Source organism: Nycticebus coucang, chromosome 1 (genome assembly GCF_027406575.1).
Source record: "Nycticebus coucang isolate mNycCou1 chromosome 1, mNycCou1.pri, whole genome shotgun sequence".
Lineage (NCBI taxonomy): Eukaryota > Metazoa > Chordata > Mammalia > Primates > Lorisidae > Nycticebus > Nycticebus coucang.
This window is the reverse complement of record NC_069780.1, coordinates 31,002,877-31,029,244: the sequence shown is the minus strand read 5'-3', so window position 1 is coordinate 31,029,244 and position 26,368 is coordinate 31,002,877. Positions and strand designations below refer to the sequence as shown.

At 39.3% G+C, this 26,368-nt stretch overlaps 1 protein-coding gene and 1 non-coding gene across 2 annotated transcripts in view; both read left to right on the top strand.

The window, feature by feature from the left end:
* Positions 1-14,523, top strand: part of CENPE (centromere protein E) — a 102,501-nt gene extending 87,978 nt beyond the window's left edge. Inside the window, exons 46-51 of the mRNA XM_053597356.1 lie at positions 461-646; positions 6,918-7,030; positions 8,849-8,946; positions 10,900-11,083; positions 12,666-12,940; positions 14,022-14,523. Coding sequence (XP_053453331.1) covers positions 461-646; positions 6,918-7,030; positions 8,849-8,946; positions 10,900-11,083; positions 12,666-12,940; positions 14,022-14,116 — 951 coding nt within the window. The 3' untranslated portion in view covers positions 14,117-14,523. The remainder of the gene's footprint in view (positions 1-460; positions 647-6,917; positions 7,031-8,848; positions 8,947-10,899; positions 11,084-12,665; positions 12,941-14,021) is intronic.
* On the top strand, positions 11,491-11,625 carry LOC128593233 (small nucleolar RNA SNORA42/SNORA80 family). Its single transcript, XR_008382294.1, has one exon. It is a non-coding gene; the product is annotated as a small nucleolar RNA SNORA42/SNORA80 family (small nucleolar RNA).
* Positions 14,524-26,368: the final 11,845 nt, after the last annotated feature.

Sequence of the window (26,368 nt, the reverse complement as noted above, 5' to 3'; positions counted from 1 at the left end):
TATAGAATGTAAATGTCTTAACACAATAAGAAAATGCCAGGAAGGCTATGTTAACCAGTGTGATGAAAATGTGTCAGTCTATGAAACCAGTGTATGGTGCCCCATGATCGCATTAAGGTACACAACTATGATTTAATAATAAAATAAAATGCGAGTGCCTGTTTACTATGCTTAGCACTGCGCTGTTTTCACCTACATGGTTTAAGAATTTACAGACAGATTACATTGTAAACTTTTAGCATTTTTTAACCAAAAGTCAGCTTTTTTTTTTCAAAGATCATCTTTTTAATGAAGGAAATAATGTACGTATATATCAATGTTTGCCCTTTCTTTTCTATTCTTTGTTAATGCTATCTGTGAAAAATTAATAAATACCTATATAGAATCATCTTTGTCTCAAATTTGTGTTCTGTGATTCTGTCTTCATGACAGACCTTATGAATGTGTGCTTATCTAATAGAACATTCAAGAGATGGAAACTTCACTGCGTCTAGCTAAAGCAAGTGTTATGCAAAAGGAGTACAAGATTATAAAGTTGCAGAAAGAGTTTGAGCTGGCTGATGACATGATAACAAAACTTGAAGCCAAAGTTTCTGAATTACATAAAATCCATGAAAAGAAAGAAGAAGTAATCCAAGTCCTTCAGGTAATTTAAACTCATTTCATAAACAAAAGTTGTTGTTGTGGGTCTTAACCTATTGCATGTGACAGATATCTTGTGGTCTATTCTTCCCTTTCAGCAGGACTTATTACCTGTGTGTGTCTGCAGTTTAATACTTAACTTAAAAAAAGGAAGCAACTTAACATAGAAATGAAAATGCAAGACTATATTGTCATATAAAATACTGATTTTTTTCATGCTAGGAAAATAATTTTTAAAAGACATAATAGTTTAAAATGTTTATCTCGTATTTTTAAAAAAAATTGCTTATCTAACTACTGAGGCAGAACAGCCAGTGAGGTAGGAGGGAAGCTTAGAGAAAGTGGTTCCAGTTTCTTCATGGCGTGAAGAAAATGTGTCAAGACAGAGGGAGTGAGCAACACATTTCTTCAGCATTCAGTATCGGAATGCTCTATAGATATAGGTATTGATCGAGAGAGTGAAATCCTTCCTGGTATCAAAAGTAACCATTTAGATGATGTAATAGGGTATGGCTTTATTTATTACCCATGAGGAAAGAAAGCAAAATGCAATAAAATCTCTTCACCATTTGAATTTTTTAATTGTTTCTATATATCATATTAAAAATCGGTAGAATACAGAACACATATTTACTTCAAGATTTATCCTATTTAATTGCAAGACTATAACCTTTTAACCCACTCACTGTGTGAATACACCTGGATAGTTGTCCAGTATAATCATTAATAATTGTGTTAAAATCTGGATAAATTTCCTCTGTTGTATCTTTACAAATTGTTTCTGTCAAGTAGCAGTGAATTTGTTAAAAAAAAATTTTTTATTATTTGGGGTTCATGGTACCAAGAATTAGGTTACATTGATTGCATTTGTTAGGTAAAATCCCTCTTATTCCCTCTTAAATTGTGTCCTGCCCCCAAGAGGTGGGCCATAAACAGTAACCCCACCATTCTCTTCCACCCTCTCCCTGTGCCTTCATTCCTCTACCCCCACATTGATTTGAGTTTTTCTCTTCAAATTTGTTAAAACTTTAAACTGCACTAGAACTTTATGAACATCCTGTACAATAAAGAAAAAAGATTATAATGCCTACAAAATCTGAAACAAAATGCTTAAGTGACTTACCCTAACCAAAAATGAAGGCAACATATTGAAGAGAACAACAAAAGTAGGCAAAGAAATACAGCATCAGAGAGCATGTGATTTAAAATATGAGATGCGGGCCGCGCCTGTGGCTCAAGGACTAGGGCACTGGCCCCATATACCGAAGGTGGCGGGTTCAAACCCGGTCCCCGACAAAAAAAAAAACTGCAAAAAAATAATAATAATAATAATAAAATAACAATAAAATACGAGACGCACTATTACCTAGGTGGAAATAGCTGTGAGCTTTTCCTAAATTACTTTCTAAATTAATGTAGTTAAAATCAGAAACTCAAAGGACTCCTTTTTTTGGTGGAACAAGGAAAGTTTCCCAACAGAATCCATCCAAAATACAGGTGATATTAACTGAGAGCTTAATTTACGTTTTTAGTCTTTGCAGTTTATTAGTAACACTTTTCAAGGCGATTAGTATTTCTGTGAGCATACCTTTGGCCACATGCCATATGGTTGAAATAAAGAGTTATTATTATTTTTTTCTAAATCAGTATTTCTAAGTTTCATTTCTCTGGCACAAGAATTCCTTTAAACAGTGTTTTATATAACTAGTTTCTTTCATTAGATGTGATCAAAAAATACCTGTGTGATTTCTACATTTTTAGAATATATTGATATTTTCCTTTTGGTAAATGGAGTTTTTTAGATTTCTTTTAACTTTTAAGACAATATGTGAACAAACAGATCAGTGGAACAGAGGCGAGAGCCCAGAAATAGACTCACTCCGATATAGTCGTATAATCTTTGATAGAGGAACAAAGGCTCCTCAATGGAAAAAGCACAATTTTATCAACGAATGATGCTATGCCAGGTGCAGCGATAGGCACCTGTTGACCCAGCTGCTCAGGAGGCTGAGGCAGGAGGGTCATTTGAGTCTAGCAGTTCTGGGCTGTAGTGAGCTTTGCCAACTGGGTGTCATTACTAAGTTCAGCAGCAGTACAGTGACCTCCTGGAGCCGGGGAACACCAGATCACCTAGGAAGAGGTGAACCTGCCTAGGTCAGAAACAGAGCAGGTCAGAACTCCAGTGCTCCTCACTAGCAAGATCGTACCTATGAATGCTTACTGCACTGTAGCCTGGGCAAGAAAACTCAACATCTACTAGCAAAAAAAAAAAAAAATGAATCTAGACACAGAACTTACATGTTTCACAAAAATTAACTCAAAATGCATTATAGACACAAAGGTAAAATGAAAAACTAGAAAACACCAAGAAAATGACATAGAAGAAAACTCTAAGTGATCTTGAGAGGGCCTTTTTGATAATATACCAAAAGTATAATCTATGAAAGAAAAAACCGATAAATTGGATTTTATTAAGATTCAAAACTTCTGCTTTGCAAAAAAACACTGTCAAGAAAATAAGAAAAGAAGTCACGTACTGGAAGACAATTTATACAAAAGACATCTGATAAAGGACTGTTATCCAAAATATACAAAAAAACTCTTAAAATCAGCAATAAGAAAACAATACAATTTAAAAATGAGCAAAAGTTCTGAACAAGCACCTCACCAAAGAAGATAGCAAAAAAAACATGTGAAAGGATACTCTTAGTTGCAAATTAAAACAAGAGCCACACCTACTAGCAGAGCCAAAATCCAAACACGAACACCACCAAATTCTGGAGAGGATGTGGAACGGCAGAAACATCGTCCATTGCTAGTGAGAGTGCAAAATAGTGTGGCCAGTTTGGCAGTTTCGTACAAAAACTAAATATAATATGCTCCGACAATGGAGTTGAAAACATGTCCACCCAAAAGCTGCATGCATGTATCTATGGGCTGTGACAGTTAAGTTCGTGAACTCCCCTTGGGAAGCTGTGCAGCAACACCGGTCCCTAGTCCACCCTTCAAAGCAATTTTGGGGCTCTTTTTCTGGAATGACCATGAAAACTGTCATCATATTACCCCTGATGTCCTGAATGGCATCAAAATTTCTTTCTTTCAATATTTCCTTTATCTTTGGACAAAGAAAAAAGTTATTGCCCAAATCAGAGGAGTAAAGAGAGTGCTTCAGTATAGTTAATTACTCTCTAGCTTAAAAACTCGCTCACAGTGTCACATGAGCTGGTGCGTTGCTGTGATGCAGGAGCCCATTTTTGTACATACCTTTCTCATGCTAAGATTTTCATTTAAGATTTTAACTGTTTCTCTGTTGATGTTTACTTGGTCTGCTATGCTTCTCACAGCGAATAATTTTGATGCAGAATTCAACAAATTTTCATAATGTTTTTGTCAGTTCTGCTTATTACTGGCCACCCTGACCTTTCTTCATCAGTGACTCTTTCTTACCCTTCAGAAAAAGGTTTAATCTAATTGTGCATTGCCATTTTTTTTTATGGCCTTATCCCCATAAACTTGGAGTAACATGTCCCTGATTTCACTTCCACTTTTGGCAAGTTTAATGAGAAATTTGATGTTTGTTCATCCTCTAATTCAAGCTCCAACATTCTCACAACAGCACACAAAGACGTGCAACAATATTAATGAACCCCACTCAGAAAGACACCTCCACACATCGACACGAACACAGCTGTGAGATACTGATAGAGCAGGGACATGAACCCATACTGAGGTGTTTGCACAGTGATGCCAACCTAAGTGTATGGTGGCAGTTCTGCAAACTTAATTGTCAGACCTCGGATAGCAGATGTATCATAATTGCTGAAACTTAGAAACAACCAAGCTGTCTTTCAGTAGGTGAACGGATAAACAGATTGCAGTATGTTGGGGGCCAGCCCCCCCACACCTACAGGTATCCCCAATGCTTGGTGGTGACAAGAGAATGAGAGAAATAAAGACAGTAAGATTTAAAAGAGTGGGCCCAGGGGACCAATGCCACCAATGCAAGGAACAGCGAAGGCCTTGTGCTCTAGGTTGACTCGGTATTTATTACATACTTTATCATTAAATCAGCACATGAATAATCAAAGGAAAAAGAAAAAACTATATGACATCGTTCTCATAACGTTTGCAATTTCTTTAACTACCTCTTATGATCTTCCATTGTTCCTTTCTATTCTAATTATGAACTAAGGAAATGGAATGCAGTTTAAAGAACAAGGAACTGGGCTTTGAAGGAGGATGTGAAAGCAGTGGCAAGCTGGACCACACACAGTTTCCACAGGAGGCAGTTAAGTCCCTGGGTCCCTGTGTGGCAAACAAGCTGACACTGTACCCATATCGGCAGCAGCGAGGGAGACAAGGTTTTTTCTCTTTTATGTAACCCCGGGAAGCTTTTCCTCTTTTCTAAGAGCCAGCCGCTCATTGTTTCCAAAGCACATTGCAGTGGCCACTTGGCCCTCCGAGGCCTTTGTACAGGCTCTCTGTGGGGAAAATGTCAGGCCTCAGTAAGACATTTCTTGTCTGTTTCTCTCAGACCTTAGCTGTCGTTTTCAACAGACTTGGGGGGCTCCTGGTACACACTGTCATCCCCCTCCACACGTATTTTCCCTAAAGTTCACCTTCTCCGTTAGTCCTTTATCCCGTGCCTCACAATCCACAGTCTGTAACCAGAAAATCACTTCATGAATCTCAATATTTCAAATGAACAATTTCCTTTACTCATACTCCATAACCTAACCCCCATCAATTTCCACCCCCATTTCTCCCTCATCTATTGCCGAGGACTGCCATCGCCATCATTGCTTCTCCGTAGCCTGGAGTGTCTCTCTGAAGTCCTCTGACACACCTGCAGATGGAAAGCAAGCAACATAGACAAATGATGAACAAAACAGCCACAGAAACAATGGGACCTCTGAGGGTCTTCACCCGTTTAATAGGGTTAAGGTCGGAAAGTCCACTGGACTTTATCTAAATATCAGATCCAGGGATCAAATTGAGGAGTGCTCGAGATGCCTCAAAAATGTGTTCCTTTAATTTAGAAATGTACAATTTTAAATTCTCTTCTCTTCCTTGAAGATGTCTTTTCAGCGGTGTATTCATACAATGGAATATTATTCAGCAATCTATAAAAGAAATGAGCTATCAAACCATAAAAAGACGTGGGAGAACCTTAAATGCATATTACTAAGTGATAGAAGCCAATCTGAAAGAGTTATGCACTGGACGATTCCAAGTATATGATATTTTGGGAAAGACAACAACTATAGCAATTACCAGGAATTAGTGGGGGTATGAGGGCTGAATAGTCAAAGCACAGGGGATTTTTACAGCAGCAAGACTATTCTGTATGATACTGTAATGATGGACACATTATATGTTCGCCAAAACCCACAGAACATGCAGGACAAATGTGAACTATGGGTTTTAACTATATAATTACTAGTATATCACTGTTAGTCCATCAGTAACAAATGTACCATGCTAATGCATGATGTTACCAGGGAAAAGAGCAGGGCACGGTTTCTCACACCTCTAATCCTAACACTCTGGGAGACCAAGGTGGGAGGATCACTTGAGGCCAGTTCAGACCAGTCTGAGCAAAAGCAAAATCCTATCTCTAGAAAAACCTAGAAAAACTTGCCGGGCATGGTGGCATACAACCTGGAATCTCAGCTCTCGGGAGGCTGAGGCAGGAGGATGGCTTGAGTTTGATGTTGCAGTGAGCTACCATAGTGCCACTGCATTCTAGCCCTATCTCAGAAAAAATACATAAAATAAAGGGGTGGGGGACAGAGATATGTAAGAAATCTCAGTATATTTCGATTTTTCTGTAAGCCTAAAATTGCTGTATAAAAGTCTGTAACTTTTTTAGAAGTTTATACACATAAATTCTGAGGGGAACCTTGGCATATTGGTATCCCTGGATTAAACTGTCTTTCAGTACAAAGTATACCTGGCAATGCTTTGTTCTGTGGCTTGAATTTAGTTTTGATTTGATGTTTACGTTGCTGCCCCTACATAATGTTGTTTCATTTTCCTGGTTTACCTTGGTGCACCCATTTCATTAATGGGGAAAAACATTTGTTTTAAAATACAAAAAATTATATCCCTAGTACATATTAGCTTCAAACATAATTCATATATGAATCATATAATTTGAACTATCAAATTTATAGTTATTATTAGTTAAAATTTTTGCCTTCTTGCCAACTACTCTTTAAAACTGGAGAAATTGAAACTGATCTAATAATTTTTTTTTCTCTAAAAAAAAATAGGACAAAGTTGCTTTAGGAGCTAAGCCCTATAGAGAAGAAATTGAAGATCTCAAAACAAAGCTGGTGAAAATAGACCTGGAAAAAACGAAAAATGCCAAAGAATTTGAAAAGGAGTATGTCTTTGCCTTAATTGAATGTGGCTTTAATAGCTTAAATTTTCATTCTGAATTACATAAACCTCTTTGATTAGTTAACTTTTTAAAATATGAGTATATGTTGTTATTGCTTTTTTAAAAGAATAAATACAAATGCCTGTAGATTTTTAACTCATTAAATTCTCATTATACAGAGTGGCCATAAAGTTCATGCCTGCAAACTGTATAGCCACCTTGTATATGCAAATTTTTTTTAAGTAAGCACAATTCTGATCAATTAACACATTGAGTGTTTGAATGCTTCTTCCTCAATCATGTAAAAACCTTAAAAATTATTTTTTTATGCTGGACAATGACTGTTAAGAATCTTTAGTGTCAAGGGTGGCGCCTGTGGCTCAGTCGGTAAGGCACCGGCCCCATATACCGAGGGTGGCGGGTTCAAACCCGGCCCCGGCCAAACTGCAACCAAAAAATAGCCGGGCGTTGTGGCGGGCGCCTGTAGTCCCAGCTACTCGGGAGGCTGAGGCAAGAGAATCGCTTAAGCCCAGAAGTTGGAGGTTGCTGTGAGCTGTGTGAGGCCACGGCACTCTACCGAGGGCCATAAAGTGAGACTCTGTCTCTACAAAAATAAAAATAAAAAAAAAAAAAAAGAATCTTTAGTGTCTGTGTCTCTGTGAGGGATGTCTTCAGCAGTTTCAAGTAAGGTTTTTGTTGTAATTCTTCATTTTTCTTCCTATTGCATTTTTGTGTAAAGCAGTAGTTCTCAACCTTCCTAATGCCACGGCCCTTTAATACAGTTCCTGTGGGTCACTGGTGTAAAGGTTATATTTCCTTTTAGTTTATAATATGTAGGGCCCAGTATTGATTTCTTTATGCATACTGTTTTATATAAGTAACATTACACATAATAGCATGCCTGAAGTTCTTTGAGGTATCGCACAATGAAAAGAACATTAAACAGAGAGTCAAGACAACTAGAAATATATTCCCGCTTACTAATGCATCACCTTAAGCCATTTAATCTCTCTGGTCCTCACATTCATCATCGACAAAAGGAGAGGTTTATGTTATAGGTTTTTTTAAATGTCTTCTGGCTCCTAACACTTCATTCTTTCTATAAATCTTAAATAGATATTTAATGATTACCTCTAATTAAGGTGCCCAAAAAGCAGCACTCTGAATCTTCATACTGTCTAATCAGACATCCATTGACAAGACCAATTGGTTTTATACCTTCTAGGTTATTATAAAAAGCAATTTTGCTTATAGATACTTCCATGTCATTAAGACAGGGAGAAAGTCTTCTAATGTATCACTAATAATTAATGCCTAACCTAACAATTCATAGAACGTCTCTAATGGGAAACAATGATCAGAATTTGATGATCTTTGGCTGTGGTACCTTAGACCAGGGCTCTAGTCAGGATTTTCCTTTCTGACAACGCAGAAGTGAAACTGCTTTTTTCTCTTTCATGCTCTGTTAATTTTACCTTCAAGACATTTCTGGGACCCCATGATAACAGCTTAATTATTTGTTTTATGGTACCTCCAAATATAATTTTGTTTAATATCTAATTAATAGCTCTTGGGCCTCCTGAAATTTTAGAAGAACTATTTTTTCAATATTAAGAAAATTGGACTATCCCTACAACTAAAGAGAATGCTTCTAATTTGATGGCTTTATAACCAGAAAGAACATGATACCAGAGAGATACCATGAGGGCCTAGCTACTGCAACTTAGGGATATTATATCAGTGTGATATATCAAGAAATTCTTGACAGCAATTCTGTTTATTCTCCCATAAACATAAGTTCCATATTTTTATTCTTGTTAGAATTACTTCTGCAAAGTCTACCATAGAACATCAAAAAGAAGTTATAAGACAATTGAGAGAAAATCTTAGAAGAATTCAACAGGCCCAGGATACCTCAAGTAAGTAGAAAGAACAGATAGTTTGAGATCCTTTCGATTTTACTTCTCAATATGCCTATAACAGACTTTGAAGACTACTGTTATATGTGTGACTATCAAGAGTAAACCTAAGTTAACCACCAATCTATTTTTCAAATGAATTAATTAGAATCACATTTATTTTGTGACATCTCCTTAGTTTGCTATAATCTCGACTGTTAGTCCATTATAGATTATTGAAAAATATATGAATTCTACTTTTGCATTTTCAGTTCTTTACATATTAGTGAAGATATCTTCAGTACTACAAAATTTAATCAGTGTAGAAGTACCCTTCCTAAGAAATGTCAATCTATGTAAATACAGATTTTATGCAACTAATAAATTGTAATCAGTATACAGTAACATTAAATAAATATTAGTGTTCTTGAAACTAAAAATGCCAAGTTAATATGTATTTGCAAAACTCTGAAATTTATCTTGGGCATACTTTTCATATCTTTGGGGGGACAGTCAGCATTTAGTCTTATTTTCTGCTTTTTTTTTTTAAGAATATTTTTCATACTTTTTTTTTAAGTCATTTGTACATAGATCATGAATACATTTATGCCATTATGAAATTCAATTTGTTGATTATTTGTACAAATTGGAGTGCTTATATCCTACTAATCAATATGGGCTTCATCTCATTTACCCAATTACAGCATGAAGGCATTTGTGTTCTACACTTAATAGATCCAACTTGTACTTGCAATATGTTCCATAGGTGTGGTCCCCCTACTAACCCTCCCTCTACCGATCCACCCCCCTCCTTTCCCCTCTCCCTCCCTTTACCTTCTTCATGGTCGTGTTTCTGCTTATACATTTGTTAAGCTATCTTTTTCCATATTACTGTCTCTTGGGTCTTATTTGAAAAGAAAGTGCTAAACAGTACTTGGAACAGCTTTATGTAGTACAATAAGCATTGAACTAAAAAATCAGGCACAGGTCTCACTAAATGGCTATGTGTAATCTCAGGGTAAGCATCTGAACATCTAGCTTATAAGCTTATACATATATATGCTTGTTATAAAGAACAAGCCCAAAGGTGTGTATGAAAGCACATTGAAGATTCTAAATGTCAAGCAAAATATAAGATGATATTGGCTTGTATTATTGTCTACTCATTTAAAAAAAGAGAGAGAGAGGTATTGTTAAGATGTTGCCTAGTACCTATTGTAGCTTCAAGTTTCCTAGTATCTATCGTAGGAGTCACAGCTCCTATCTGGAAAACTTAAAGCTATAAAAATAGAAATAGTGAAGATTCTTTGTTATAGAAGGGTCAGGATAATTACTCTTGATTTGGATGTGACTTTCAGGTACATAGTATACCTAGATTCAAAATAAAATGGACAGCAAGAATCTCCCCCCCATATATATGCCCTGTCACTCTTTTGTGAATTGACAGTGACTTCAATAGATGATTCCACTTTACAAACACCTCACATTTTTACTCAACTGTGCCTACAATTTACAAAACAGTCTTTTTTACTACTTTTACACACATAGTGTAGAATACTTAATAATATGTGCTTCCTTATCATTCTAAGGTGTATTAACAAGTATGTATTGAATACTTATAATGTACTGAATGACTGAGGGTGGACCACATGCGCTTACATGTACAGGCACACACTGGTAGTAGCAAGCCATCCAGGTCAGTGAAGGACAAGTCCAGGGAGGATTGCTATTGGTGCAGTCAGGATGAAAGATCGTAGTGTTCTGGATATGCTGGTGGAATTAATATTTAGAATTGATGATCAAATAGGTAGAGTAGGTGAGATAAAAGGAAAAAGTCAAGGGTGACTTTGAGGGTCATAGTGGTGGAGGCGATTTGGTTTTTATAGTGGCTTATTGTACTTACTGGTATCTCGCTTATTTTGAACTTTGGAAATAATTGAAATTATCACCTATTTGTGTATTTGCCTCCCACAGTGGTATCAGAACATGATGATTCTCAGCCTTCAAATAAACCTTTAACCTGTGGGGGTGGAAGTGGCATTATACAAAACACAAAAGCTCTTATTTTGAAAAGTGAATATTTAAAGCTGGAAAAGAAAATTTCTAAATTAAAGGAGCAAAATGAACAGCTAATGACACAAAATAATGAACTATTAAGGTAAGATCTGCTTACATGATGTAGATATTATGCTTATGGTTATTACATATGTGTAGGGTCAAAGCATGTGTACCTATTTTTGCAGGTGGTAATCATTCACACATTACAGAGAAAGTAATTTTTAGAGTTCAGGTAGTCAATATCTATAAAAAAGAACATGGTAGCCCCATTCCCAGTCTGTCAGCTGACCTATTTTTAACTAAGCCAAGAAGTAGGAAGTATACAAAGACCTTTGAGGGGGCGGCTGAACCACACCACAAATTCATGTCCCCAAGCCCAGGGGGCCTTGCTCAAAAAAGAACTCTTTAAGTACCTTATTGTAGCTTTTGACTTTATAAACAGATCTATCAAAATTTTTTTTATCTTCTACCACTGTGAATGATCTTTCTGCCAAGCACTCTGCTAATGATACAGTAAAAAACAAGTAGATGCCGTTCCCCTGGGCCTCTCATAGTGCCCCATGCCAGAGCAAACTGTGGCCCTGAACCATTGCCTGGCCTCCGTGTCCATAGGCTGCTGGCACTGAAGTGGGTTGCACAGAGGAAAAAAAAAACAAGTAGATGTTAAATAATTTTACAAATAACCGATTCTTTGTAATGAGTGCCTTTAAGCAAAAAACAAATCCCCAGAGGATGTGATAAAAGGATGCTGTTATGAAAGGGGGATCTAGCATTACCTAAGTGTTGGGGAGGAGAGGTAATGATCAAGAACTACTGTACAGGCACACCCGTTTTACTGCACTCTGCTTTTCACACTTGGCAGATGTGCTGGTGGTGAAATCAATTGAAGGTCTCTGGCAACCCCGTATCAAGTAGATGCATCAGTGCCATTTTTCCAATAGAATGTGCTCACATTTTGTCTCTGTCAGCATTTTTCAGCTATAAAATATTTTTTAATTAATGTATGTACTTTTTTAAGATATGATACTGCACACTGAATTGGCTATAGTAAAGGATCGAGCCCAGCATGGGCCTGACAAACAACAATGGACAATTGCAACCAAAAAATAGCCAGGCATTGTGACAGGTGCCTATAGTCCCAGCTAAGGCAAGAGAATTGCTTAAGCCCAAAAGTTTGAGATTGCTGTGAGCTGTGATGCCACAGCACTCTACTGAGGGCAACACAGTAAGACTCTGTCTCAAAAAAAAAAAACAAGGCTAACTGTCTAATCTTTTAGAAAGTACAGTATAATATTTCCTTTACAATAAGAAAGGTACACCAAAGGTATATCCAGAAGACTAAATTATTAAATTATTATAGCATAGTGTCCATAGATAAACCACTCTGGGTGAAATCATCAAATTCATTTGAAAACCTGATTTCGTACTTTCAGTTTTCTTTGTAAGACTCCATGATCATGGAAGTTTACTACAATTATTCCATTTATATCGATACATTTCATTTTCTGAACAGTAGAATTAGTCCAAACATGAAGCATTAGGTTGAAAATAAAACGTAAACATGTTAAAAGAATTTTTTTATGTATTTCATCATAGTATTTTAAATTTGTTAATGTAAATGTGAATACATTTTAAGAATTGAGAAGTTTTACAGTCTTCCTTTTATTCTCCCCACATTTAAGCAATAATCGTCATCTTTCCAATGAGGTCAAAACTTGGAAGGAAAGAACCCTTAACAAAGAAGTAACTTGTGAGAACTCTCCTAAGTCCCCTAAAGTGACTGGAACACCGTCTAAAAAGAGACAGATTGCACCTTCTCAATGCAAGGAACGGAATTTACAAGATCCTGTGCCAAAGGAGTCACCACAATCTTGGTTTTTTGACAGCCGATCAAAGTCTTTACCAGCTCCTCATCCTATTCGCTATTTTGATAACTCAAGTTTAGGCCTTTGTCCAGGTAGGTAAAGGTTCTCCAAAAGGCCTCACACTAAAGTTCAGCCACTTTACCCCCACTGAAATCCTTCTTCTGTCATTTAAACCCTCAGTTTTCTCCAAAGATAGCCGAGCAACTCTCTCAAGAACATGAAGATACTACTCTAAAAACAAAACAGGTTTCACTGAAAGTCTTTCTTATCAATTCACTGCACCATTGTATCGAGCTAGTTCCCATCTGAATTAGTAGTATCAGTCTAGAAAAAAGTTAATGTCAGTTTTTACTTTTAATTATAAAAGTATAAAATAACTCAAAAAATTAAGACAGTTGCCAAGATCAGTTATGTTATACTTATTTACTTTTATAAATATAATAATTTTAAGCTGAATATTATTTATAAAAAAATATATGTGCAGCTGAAGTGCTTTTTGAAGATTCAAAGTTTTCTAAAGATGACTAAAATACAAACTATTGGTCAGGCACAGTGGCTCACATCTGTAATCCCAGCACTCTGAGAGGCTGAGGTGGGCAGATCACCTGAGCTCAGGCGTTTGAGACTAGCCTGAACAAGAGCAACAACCCGTCTCTACTAAAAATAGAAAAAAAAAGCTGGGGGTTGTGGCAGGCACCTGTAGTCCCAGTTACTTGGGAGGCAAAGGCAAAAGGATCACTTAAACCCAAGAGTTTGAGATGGCTGTGAGCTATGATACCACGGCACTCTACCCAGGGCAACAGAGTGACACTCTGTTTCCAAAAAAATAAAGTAAAATAAAATACAAACTATTTGTTTAGCACCCCATTTTTTCAAAAATAGGTCAAAAGAAAGTCAATCTCAATCCACATTTCATTCGCTTGGAATCTCAAAATGATGAATTCCAAATAAAACTTTATCACTCCTTAGTTTTATGTATAATATGGTTTTTCTAACAGTTTATTTTATGACAAAATGAAAAATAAATTCCTCCAACTCTGATGAGGTGAAATACACCCTTTCAATGACCAAACACAATGAACCACATCACCATTTTGCATTCCTCTTAACTCTCACATTTTCACATCCAGCTGTGTTTTTTAATAAGATTTTTTTTTTAATTTTCTTTCCCAGAGGTACAAGCTATGGAAGCAGAGAATATAGACCCTCAGCAAGGTCCCAAGCACGCCTATCCAGGAAAAGATGTGCCCGAGTGCAGAACTCAGTAGACGACTCTTCTATCACTTTTCTGGGGACCCAAAATTCCTTCTTTGTAAATGACTTTTTTTATGTGTCTATCCCTGGAAATGATGTCACACAGTCCAACTTAATTTTAATTCAACTTTCACTTTGCTACTAGAATTGGAAGATAAAGGAGCAGGAAATGAATGCCTTGCGGAAATTTAGAAGGATGGTAGCATTATCGTCTTACGTGGGATAATGCTTTTAGAAGTTGAATTATTCTATTTATTTATATATTTTATAAAGAATAAAGTTATTGAAGGAAATGTAAAGTTATCCACATGTGACATAAATAATTCCAAAGCATAATACATATGTTAATGTAAATATCATTTTTTAGCGAAACTATAAGCTACCTTTTTAGTACCTTACACATTCAATAAATGATAATCAGTAGTTCTGACTCACAACTCCATGTAATAGAATTGCTTTCGTGGTGGGTACTCTCCTCTTTTGTTGACTTTTAGGATTTTGTGAAAATACACGTTCTTTCTTTTTTCTGTTAACCTAGCTACCCCAATCCCTATAAGCACTCAGATTGGTTGGTTTACTATTAGACTTTGTTCTCCATTGCACCTCACTTCTAGCTGGAAGAATGTTATTGATCATTTACTCTACTTTAGACATGAGGAAACAATACCAGAGTTTCTATCAAAGGAAAGTTTGCCAAACCTGGAATCCCCACAGTTACATAAAGGATGTATGAATCAACTTCATGCACTCTATAAAACTTTTGAAATTTTTTGTCAACTTTTGTGTATGGATTTAATTTTCTAGGATATTAGGGTTCATACTTTCTTTTATCATATTCTCAGGGCAGTCTGTTGTCCTTTAAAGTTAAAAAAGACTGTGGTTTTAGAGGTTATTTGCTATTACTTTCAGATTATGTAACTTTGAAAAACCATGTTAAAAAACAAGTTGCACAAGGTCATAGGACAGTTGAAGTGATGTCCAGGCATTCTTGACTCTTTGGTAAGCTGATTCATGTAAAGGGAGAGATTATCAATGGTATCATATCCATTATTATAAAGTCTGAACATTGGATATTTTTTCTTCTCCTAACATACTACCGTAGGAGTTCACTAAGTCTAAAGGGAAATTGTCCATTTCTGTAACTTTTTCCCCCAGACCTGTTCATTGGGAGTCTGGCTTCTCCTTTCTGCCATTATCCAGACACAATACTAACAGAGCTGCAGGTTTGATTCTTTATGATGTTTGTTCCTCCACTGAACACAAGTAACCCAAAGTAGTGGGTAAGTTCACATGGACAGTAAAACCACTTTAAAGCCATCAGAAATAGAATCAGTTGTCAGATATCTAACCTAGTAGAATGTTGCTTACTCTTGAATTTGGATGTCCATTTTCTTCCTCAGATTTGGGGAGTTTGGGGCCCTTATTTTTTCAGATAAGCTCTCTGTCACTCTCTCTGTCTCTTCTCCTTTTGGAACCCCCATAATATATATATTGGTCCTCTTGAGGACGTGCCATACTCCCACTGTCGTTCTTTACTTTTCTTTGTGCTTTTTTCTTTTTGTTTCTGATTCAATAATTTTAGATTACTTGTCTTAAAGTTTGCAAATTCTGCTTAAGTCTGCTGTTGAATTCAGCTAATGAATTTTTTTATTCAGTCATTGTATTCTTTAGTTCCAGAATTTGATTTTTTATAGTTTCTCTTTGTTGATGTTCTCACTTTGTTCATCCATTACTTTCCTAATTTTGCTTGTGTCTGTGTTCTCTTATAGATTCCTGAGCTTCTTTAAGGCAATTAAATTCATAGATATTTGTATCTTTGGGATTGGTTCCTGGTTTGGGCCTTTGAATGGGACATCACTGTTTCTTCATGTGCCCTGTGGTATTTTTCCCCCTGAGTTTTATGCATTTGAAAAGCAGCCATCTCTCCCATTCTTCATGAACTCATTTCATACAGGGAAAGATATTAATCAGTAAGCCTAATGAGAGATTCTGAGGGGCCCCTGGAGCACTTTGGGAGCAGGCAGTACAAAGTTCGCCTGTTTCTTATTCTCTCTGTTGTCTGTCTGCAGTGGATCCCTTGTTACTTCAAGTTGCCCCATTCTCCTTTGTTCTTCTCGCTCCCAGATATCCAAAGTATGCCACTCCCCACCAACTCCCCAAATCAGATAAGACAGATACCAGTGGAAAACCAGAACATCGAATGCTCATTCCCTCTTCTCCCACTCTTCCCAGGATGAAGTTGAGCACCTTCTTCCAGTTGTAACTAGGCTCTGTCTGTAGCATAGCAGGCCCTCTGGTGCCACAGGGACACCCCACCCCTGCTTTCAAACTAGGCTGATTCTGTCAGCACTCCAAGTCTCCAAGTCAGGCGTGAAATGTTTCACTCTCCTCCCCACTCCCTACTCCTCACCTCCCCCAACTCAGGGAAAAACCACTTGTCAGCTATGCTGACAAGGGAAGGGGTGATCACATGTAAAGTGAAACAGCTCTTCTTCCCTGTTTCTGTGTACATGTTCTCGAGTTTGCACTCACCTGGTGTATTCATATTTCTCAGCTGATTTCTATAAGTTCTCATAAAGGTATTTTGGCTGTATATTGTTAAGTCAGTGTATTTTATAGCAAACAAAAATGGGCTTCATAGTCCACCATCTGATGTCCCCTGAGAGTTTAGTTCAAATCTTACGATCTGAGTTTCAATATCATGAGAATGTGAAGGACCAATGATGAAAATAAATGGAAACCAAGTGCTAAAAAGCAGCAGCATGGTCAGATAACACAAAAATGGTTTAAAAAGTAAAGTCAGCCCCGAGAAGACATAATATGCTATTGTTCTTAAGAAACATTGTATCATTGAGGGTTCCCTAGAGAAGCAGTGGGATATATAGAAGATAATGAGACAATGTTTATTATGGGAATTGGCTCGTGCAATTATGGAGGCTAAAAAGTCCCATAATGGGCTATGGGACCAGAAAAGCTGGAGAACCAGAGAAGCTAGTAATATGGCTTGGTACAAGTTTGAAAGACTAAATACCAGGGAAGCTGATGGTGTAATTCTCTGTCTGAGGCCAAACACCTAAAAAACTCGGGGTCAGTGGTGCAAGTCCTAGAATTTTAAGGCTGGAGGAGGTGGAGTTCAGATGCCCAAGAGCAGGAGAAGATGGCTGTCCACGCTCCAGAAGACAGAGAGAATTCACCTTTTCTCTGCCTTTTTGTTCCATCTTACCCTTTGCACATTGGATTGGTGCCTCCTCACATTGGGAGAAGTGGATCTTCTTTGTTCAGTGCACTGAGTCAAATGCCAGTCTCTTCTGTAAATATCCTCACGGAGATGTCAGTAATAACACTTTACCAGCTATATCTAGCTATCCCTGAATCTTAATCCAGGTAAGTTGACACCTAAAATTAACCATCACAAGTCCAGCCTTTGTCAATGGGGCACTTACACGCATCTCCTTAAACCAAATAAAGACAATAACAAGGTCAAGTTTCCACCTAATATGATATAATTATCCTATATGCAACTTAAAACACACCAATTAGTTCTCCAGAAAAAGGTACAATCCTGGAGTGACGCTTAGTATTCTGATATCCCATAACTTAAATGATGGAAAATTAACAACACTTGTTTACTGATATAAACTTAATACATTCTTCTGTTACATGATAAAGGAATAAGAGAGGACAGAAGTTTGTTTAATATATGTTACATATATTACATATATAGTATATATACATACAAATGTACTATTAAAGAAATAGGGAGGAAATATTCGTGACAGTTGCAATCTTCATTTCTATAACTGGTCATGTGGTCATATTTCCCTTTACTTTCAGCCAGCATCTCAGCTGATTATGCTCCTTTACTTGATACATGGACCCAGACTTCATTCCTAAAGGGTCTGGCCATTCATGATCCTACCTAGATTAAGTAGTTATAATTTCCCATTGATCTTAATCATAGGGTCTAGTAATACCAAGATATGCCTGGGGAACTTGTGTATTTCAGACATAACTCTTTGATACCTCCATTGTGGAGAAACAGTCCAGTTTCCCCCTTGATAGTCTGAATAAATTACCCCAAGCAGCACAATAACTCCATATTTTGCCTGTTGACACAGGCATAAGGAGCCCAAAGTAGCCAGGTACCAGTCTTAAGTTCCCTTTCAATGAAAGCATTGTATCTCTTGGTGAAAACATTCCTCTTTCCAGAACTAAGACCTCTCAGCCCACTTACACTGTGAATGTAAGGTCACAGTAATAGAAAGCAAAAATTTTGCTAGTGAGTCACTAGGATTTACGGTGAGCTGTGCCACTCCCATGTCTACCCCTTGAGTCCTAGACCCGTGAATCCTGGCTATAGGAGAAACAGCACCATGTATTGGAAGCTGATTCAGAGCATATATAACCTTCTAGAGCAACCTGTCCAGCCCTGCAAGGTATTGTCACCATACATTAAGTGCATCTTCAAAACCTCTCTACCATTTTATGAAGACAGCTGCTTCAGGATGGTGAGAAGCATGGTAAGACCATTCGATTGCATGGACATGAGCCCATTGCCACACTTCTTTGTGAAGTCAGTTCCTTGTCAGATGCAATGCTGCGTGGAATACCATGATGGTGGATAAGGGATTGTGTAAGTCCTCAGTGGTAATTTTGGCAGAAGCACTATATGCAGAGAAGGTAAATCCATATCTAGAATATGTCCACTCCAACAACAACAAAACATTGCCCATTCCATGACAGAAGTGGTCTGATCTGGGCGGCGCCTGTGGCTCAGTGAGTAGGGCTCTGGCCCCATATACCGAGGGTGGCGGGTTCGAACCCAGCCCCTGCCAAACTGCAACAAAAAAATAGCTGGGCGTTGTGGCAGGTGCCTGTAGTCCCAGCTACTTGGGAGGCTGAGGCAAGAGAATCACCTAAGCCCAAGAGCTGGAGGTTGCTGTGAGCTGTGATGTCACAGCACTCTACTGAGGGTGACAAAGTGAGACTGTCTCAAAAAAAAAAAAAAAGAAGTGGTCTGATCAACCTGCCACCAGGTAGGTGGCTGATAGCTATTGAGAACTTAGTTTGGTCTCTGCTTCTGGAAGATTGGGCACTCAGCAGTGGCCATAGCCAGGATGGCCTCGGTGAGTGGAATATCGTGTCACTGAGCCCATGCATAACCTCCATCCTGCCCATCACGGCCCACGAGCCCTTGGGATGATGGCACCTGTGGCTGGCAAAGAAGCTGACTGGAATCCACAGAATGGGTCATCCTATCCATTTGATTATTAATGTTCTCTGCTAAGATCACCCTTTGATGAGCATTCATATAACACACAAATATATTCATATCCTTCACCCAGAGAAGTCTCTTGTTAGAGATGAGGGAGGGGAAGAAAGCATTTTCCTATTTTCTACCCTCAATACAATACAAAACACTTCTGTGGCCTCTGGTCACCAAAACTGTGGAGGGACAGAAGCATTTCTCCCCAACAACAACCAAGCAAGCCAGTCTCTAAATGGACACCACCAGGATGTCCTCCAACCCAATTCTGACACTGCCTGCCTTGGAGATGGCATCAGATCTCACCACAGATTGAGGGCTCAGTCCCCCAAACTGCCCCCCCCACTTCAATGCCAGTCACAAGCACAGCTATAAATGGGGGTTCCCACAAGTCCTTCCTTGAGTTTGATTCATTTGCTGGAGCAGCTTACAAAACTCACAAACAAACTTACCAGTGTACACAAAGGATACGGATGAACAGCCAGATGGAAGAGAGGCACAGAGCAAGGCACATGGGAAGGGCACGGAGCTTCCATGCCCTCCTTGGCTGCACCTCCCTCCAGGATCCCCCACACATTCAGCTATCTAGAAACCCTCCAAATTCAGTCTTTTAGATTTTTAGAGAGGCTGCTTTGCATAGGCATGACTGATTACATTGCTGGCCAATGGGGATTAACTCAACTCTCAGTATCCCGGCCCTGGATTCTAGGAGCAGGGTGAGATGAAAGTTCCAACCTTCTAATCGCATAGTTGATTCCCTTGGCAAGCAGCCCCCATTCTGAGGCTAACTAGGAGTCCTCTAAACTGCCTGATTAGAATAAAAGAGGTGCCTATCACCCAGGGAATTAGGAGCTACGTGTCAGGAAGTGGAGACAGAGATCAACATGTGTATTTCTTATTTTACATCTATCCACATACTTCTCCAAATTTCTTTCCCAATCATATCCTTTCCAAGTCCCGACCGTTTAGCCAAACCATTGGCTACAGCCCATAAATCAGTATATAATTGCACGTCTGACCATTTCTCATAAGCAAAGCACAAAATCAGGCACACTGTTCAAAGTTCTCACTAGAAAGACTTCCTTTAGCCATTGCCCTTCAGGATGTCCCAGAAAGGGGCTGTAGTGGTACCTGCATATCAGGTGGAGCCATCTGTAAACCAGGTCCTAGTCTTCTCTTTCTCTGTCCGCTGATCATAGAGCATTCCCTATGACATCACGATTGCACGCTTGGAGAGAAGGCAGTGGAGCAGGAGTGGCAACGGTGAGCCGCTTTTTGATGTAACTCCAGGACCTGCCTAGGCCTGCTCACTTACATACCCTCTTCCATTTGATGATGGAATGCTCCTATGTATGCCCAACTCTTACGGCTCAGTGTGTTAGGTAACACCCAGTTCATGATGAGCAGCTCAGGTCACATGATAACTCGGTATCTTATGGTCAAGGACCCAGTAGCAGACCAAGAGCTGTCTCCTAAAAGGAAAGTAGTTATCTATGGATGATAGCAGGGCCTTGACTCCAAAATCCTAAAGGCATGAAATGTAATTCACCTACAAAGACCTGCCAAAGGCTCAAAACAGCCCCACTGTTTACCACTGATACCTCAAGTACCATTGGGTCTGCTGGGTCATATGACCCAAGTAGCAGAGAAGCTTGCACAGCAGCCCACATCTATTGCATTATGTCCATTCAACACATATTCCTTCTGCCTATATACATTAGAAAACTCAAGGTGTTCTTTGGAGGGCAGTGCACCTCCTCCTGGGTCATGCTGTGTACTTCACCTCTAAGGGGCCTGCTGAGATGGTGTCTAGTAATAAGTCTAGAAGCAAAGAGGGATGATGGAGCTGACTGAAGGAGTATGGTCTTGCTTGGCATCGGCCCAGGGGAGGCCATTGTCACTTCCTCAGGCAATGCAGGGCTAGTGCTCTCTGACAGAGCTGGAAAGGCCTGGGGAGGCCACTTTCTCTGGCAAAATAAATAAATAAATACATAAAAATTTAGGACCTCAATGTCCTTGGCTTCACTAGGGTCTTCCCACATATCTCCACCGCAACTTACGGGACCCCATTCTCTCCCAATCAATACCCTCACCTTACCAACAGACTCTCTGTGAAGCTAGGAGTTGAACTTTCCTTATAATTCAGGCAATCACATGATAAGGGCTTCTGTCTGATTTGCAGCAATTTGTGAATACAGAAGAGAAGATTTTCTTCAGCAAATGGCCAACAGCCCCTCAGTTACTATGTGGAGCTTGAACTGAAAATCTGAATTCTATCTGCTTCCTTCATAACTTTGCCCAATGATACTAGGAGCAGCAAACCAATATCATCATATTCCTCAGATGTTCAAAAATATTCAAAAGTATCACACAAAGTCATTAACTTCCTCACCTCTGATCACTAGTATTCAGACATTTTGCATATCTCTATAAACAGTTCCTATCATAGTCTGCCAGTGAGCCATTAGCATTTTTAAACCTAATCAAGTTAGAAAGCCAATTTCAGAAACCCTAAAAAAATTGGGAAATTCATCCTTAAAATTCTATTCCTCTAAGGCTGATTGTGGTGGCTCACACCTATAATCTTAACACTCTGGGAGGCCAAGATGGGTGAATGGCTTGAGCTCAGGAGTTTGAGACCAGCCTGAGCAAGAATGAGACCCCATCTCTAAAAATAGCCAGGCATGTGGTGGGCTCCTATAGTCCCAGCTACTCAGGAGGCTGAGGCAAGAGAGTCACTTTAGCTCAAGAGTTTGAGGTGCTATTAGCTATGACACCACAGCACTCTGCCAAGGATGACAAAGTGAGACTATCTCAAACAAACAAACAAACAAAAATCTGTTTCTCTAGAACACTCCAGGCACCAAACTCTGGAATGTTCAGGGGTCTCCACAGAGACAGAACCAATAGAATATCTATAGATGCTTTCCAACTGAAGATGTTTCAGCCTACAATTTCTTGACTGTCAGTGATGTGAAAGCCATACATATTCAATAAAAACTGTACTTTGAACTTTGATCTTTTGCCAGGCCAGCAATCCAGCAATACGCAGTAAGATCCTTACTTGTGATACTGGACAGTGGCGGCAAGCTGAGCTCTCAGCCATGGAATCATGAGAGCAAACAACTGATCCTATACTCCAGGATACAGCATTCAATAAATTACATCAGATAGTTATGACAAAGTAGGCTTTGTGTTAGATAATTTCGCCCAATTTTAAGCTAATGTAAATGAGCACGTTTAAGATACACTAAGCACCGATGTTCATTCGGTAGTTGGGTATGAAAGGGCATGTAGTGAGAATAAAATGGGTCACTCGGGGTAGGGCTCTCGTGACACAGGTGGGCTAGTCGGTTGAGATGTAACCTTTACCTCACATCTCCCATTCTTGTTATTTTGTAAATTCAGCTTTTAACCCGAAGATGTATATTTGAGTAGTTTAGGGTGATTAAGAGATTAACTTTTGAATGGGAATATTGTTGTATGGGTCATGGGTTATGTCAATTATCAGTTATGAGTCATTACTGTTATTTAAGATAAGCGTTAATTACTGTTGCTTAAGATGAAGGTTAGCAGGTTCTTGCTTTTAACTTTTATGTGTAAAACTGTGGCTTTGGAAATGGAAGAACAGAACAGTCTTGGAGAGACTACTCTCACTGTTCTCCAGAATTGCTGACCTGTAATTATAAAGGTTGGTGGACCTCGCCCAGTCTCTGCATATTGGCTGACAGTGACAGGCAGCCAGACCCTCTTTATCCAGTAACTGGTGTATTAAATGCATTTCAACTATCAATATTTTCAACTTATAACAGGTTTATGAGGACACGACCCCACTGTAAGTTCAGGATACATACATATTTGCTCCTCAAAATTTATTTATTTTGTGGATTTATTACGGGGACTGGCTCCTGCAATTATGGAGACTGAGAAGTCCCACAGTAGGCCATTTGCAAGCTGAAGGAGCAAGAAAGCCAGTGGTGGAACTCTCAGTCTGAGACTGAAGACCTGAGATGCTGGAGGACTGCCTGGGTGGTAAGTCCCAGACTCCAAAGGCTGGAGCATGCAGAGTTCTATGGGCAGGAGAAGATGGGTGTCCCAAGTCCAGGGTGGAGATAGTTTATTGGGGTTGTGGGGCACAGATCTCAACCTGGTTTGAGAGTCCACAGGGGAAACGTCTGGGGAAAATACAATACTTCACATGAGCTTAGACACAGAGTCTCAGAAGGCCTGGAGAAGGCAGACACTATCTGACGCGGTGGCAGACTGGGACAATGCAGCAATTCTCTGCCTCTGTCAGAAGCTTTTATTGATTTCTAACACAAAGCGTATATGCAAAATAAAAAATGCCAGAAGATGGGGTTAAAAAAAGTCCCAAGTCCCCAGGAAGATTGGATAGAGGGAAAGGCTGGGTAAACCGGAACATGGAGTAGAAGGGTTGCTAACAAACAGTCCACAGCATATTTAGAAAGGAGGGAAAGCGGAAAACCAGTTTCATCCCTGCAGGGGAAGCAAACCAGGTTCCCTAATCTAACTGCAGATCAGGAGTTCAGTTCAGAGGTTTCAGCTTTGCTGAAGGGCTCAGTCCAGCCCCACCTGTTGACTCTCGGCCCACAAGGATAATTGCAATGACTTTATCCTGTGAGTCAGGGGGCGCCTCCCAGCTCTTTTCACATTCAGTAGTCTTAATAGCCTGCAGGGATTGGTCTTAGAGCTGTCCCCTGGGTACTCCAGGATAGATGCGGGCACCCCGCTGAGAAGACAACCTATCTACCTCCACAGAGTTGATTGTTTCTTTGCCTTGTTGTTCTACCCAGGCCCTCAGCTAATTGGACGGTGCTGCCCTTACTCCGTCTGCTGGTTCCAATGCCAACCTGTTCCAGAAACAGCCTCGTAGACATACCCAGAAATAATACTTATCACCTGTCCGGGTGTCCCGCAATCCAGTCAAATTGACACCTAAAATTAATCACTTTTTCTTGAGACTCAGGCAGGATTATATTCAGGGTATTTATTGAAAGCCTATTATTCACTTGGCAAATATTTAATGAGCAAGTACTGTGTGGTGATCACTGTTTTGGGCACCAAAGGCACTGCCAACAAGAACCTCATAGACCAGAAAACAGACAAATAACTGATATACTTTTCATATGAGCTGATCACAGTGTAAGGGTGTACTGTAAACATATGGTCCAGACCCATGAAGTAATTTTGTCTGCCCACAGTAGAAGTGGGTAAACCAATATTTGTCATACCAGTAACGGAGACTGTCGCTGAGTGAGCATTATTGTTGAAGAAGACCACACAAAGAAGCTGCGTCACCGAGCACTGGGGTTGGCTTTGATTCAACAACTCTCATATTCACAAAAAGCCTGTTGCAAAAGCCTCAAAAGTCCAAGGAAGGGTTGTTATTAAAGCAAGGAGCAGAGCTGGATGTGATTACACATCATTTTACTCAGCGTTAGAAGTTGCCATGGAACAAGAAGGGACAATTTTATGAAACACCTTACATGAACACATGCAGAAACAAAGTGAGGACTTTAAAAAGCAATCAAAAGAGCAGTTTTACCATACATTATACAGTAGAACCTCCATAGCTGACCACCTCCCTACACTGACCACCTCAAGTTGACCTAATTTTCATAGACCAGACATGCCCCATGTGACCTATCAGTACAGTAGGCCTAGTGCCATATGTTGACCATCCCTGTATGTTGACTGGCTTGCTACAGTCCCTTTCAGTGGTTCTCAACCTTCCTAATGCTGAGATGTATTGTCATTGTTACAAAGGGGTCACGACCCACAGGTTGAGAACTGCTGCCTTAGGTGGTCAACTTACAGAGACGCTAATGTAATCAAATTTCCCTGACAATGTGTTCCATAATAATAATCACTAACATTTATTAAGTATATGTTAAGGGGTTATGCTAAGGGGTTCAGGTGCCAAGTCCTCCTCGCCCCATCCCTGGGCTAGGTACTTACTTTACCTTCACTTCACAGAAAAGAAATTTGATAGGTTTAAGATTTAAGTGACTTACTCACTTAGCTAGTGAGGAAAAGATGGGAGACTTGCTCTGTCTTTACATCTCCACAGTCTTTATTCTTAATCACTGTGACTATCAGGAATCACTTAGCTCCAAGTAACAAAAAACCTGAAAAGAGTAGCCTAAAGAAGTTTACTTCCCCACAAAACAAGTCCTGGGCTGTTGCCTTGAGGCTGTCTTCCCCTGCTCTGCTGCGTCCCTAACGTGTGCTTCTGACCTCATACAGATCACAAAGTGGCTGCTCTGTCCCAAGGAGTCATATCTGCATTCTAGGCAAAGAAAGGAAGGAGCAATAGCCAAAAGGCTTTCAGAGAGAGCTTACGTTTTTATTTAAGGAGGAAGCCCTCCTCAGAAAATTCAACCCGGGCCAAATTCAGTGGCTCACACCGGTAATCCAAGCACTTTGGGAGGCTGAGGTGGGTGGATTGCTTGAGCTCAAGAGTTCCAGACTAGCCTGAGCAAGGGGGAGACACAATCTCTATTAAGAATAGAAAAACTAGCTGGGCATGGTGGTGCACGTCTGTAATCCCAGATACTCAGGAGGCTGAGGCAAGAAGATTCTTGAGCCCAAGAGTTTAAGGTTGCTGTGAGCTGATGACACCAGGGCAGTCTACCCAGGGTGACAGAGTGAAACTTTGTCTGAAAAGAAAGAAAGAAAGGAAGGAAGGAAAGAAGGAAGGAAGGGAGGGAGGGAGGAAAGAAAAGAAAGAAAACTCGAAGTGTGTTTTATTGGCCAAAGAAAAGAAAGAAAACTCAACCTGTATTTTATTGGCCAGAGCTGTGCTTCTTGGCCACCCCAGTAGGAAAGAAGGTTAGGAACTTCAGAGTTCTGTTTTCCAGCTTTGATAATGAAGAAGGCAAGGGAAAGTGAATTAGTTGGGCATTGAGTAAACCAATTTATATAGTACATGTACAAATAACCTACCCATCACTCAGCTCAATTACAGTAAGTAGATAAA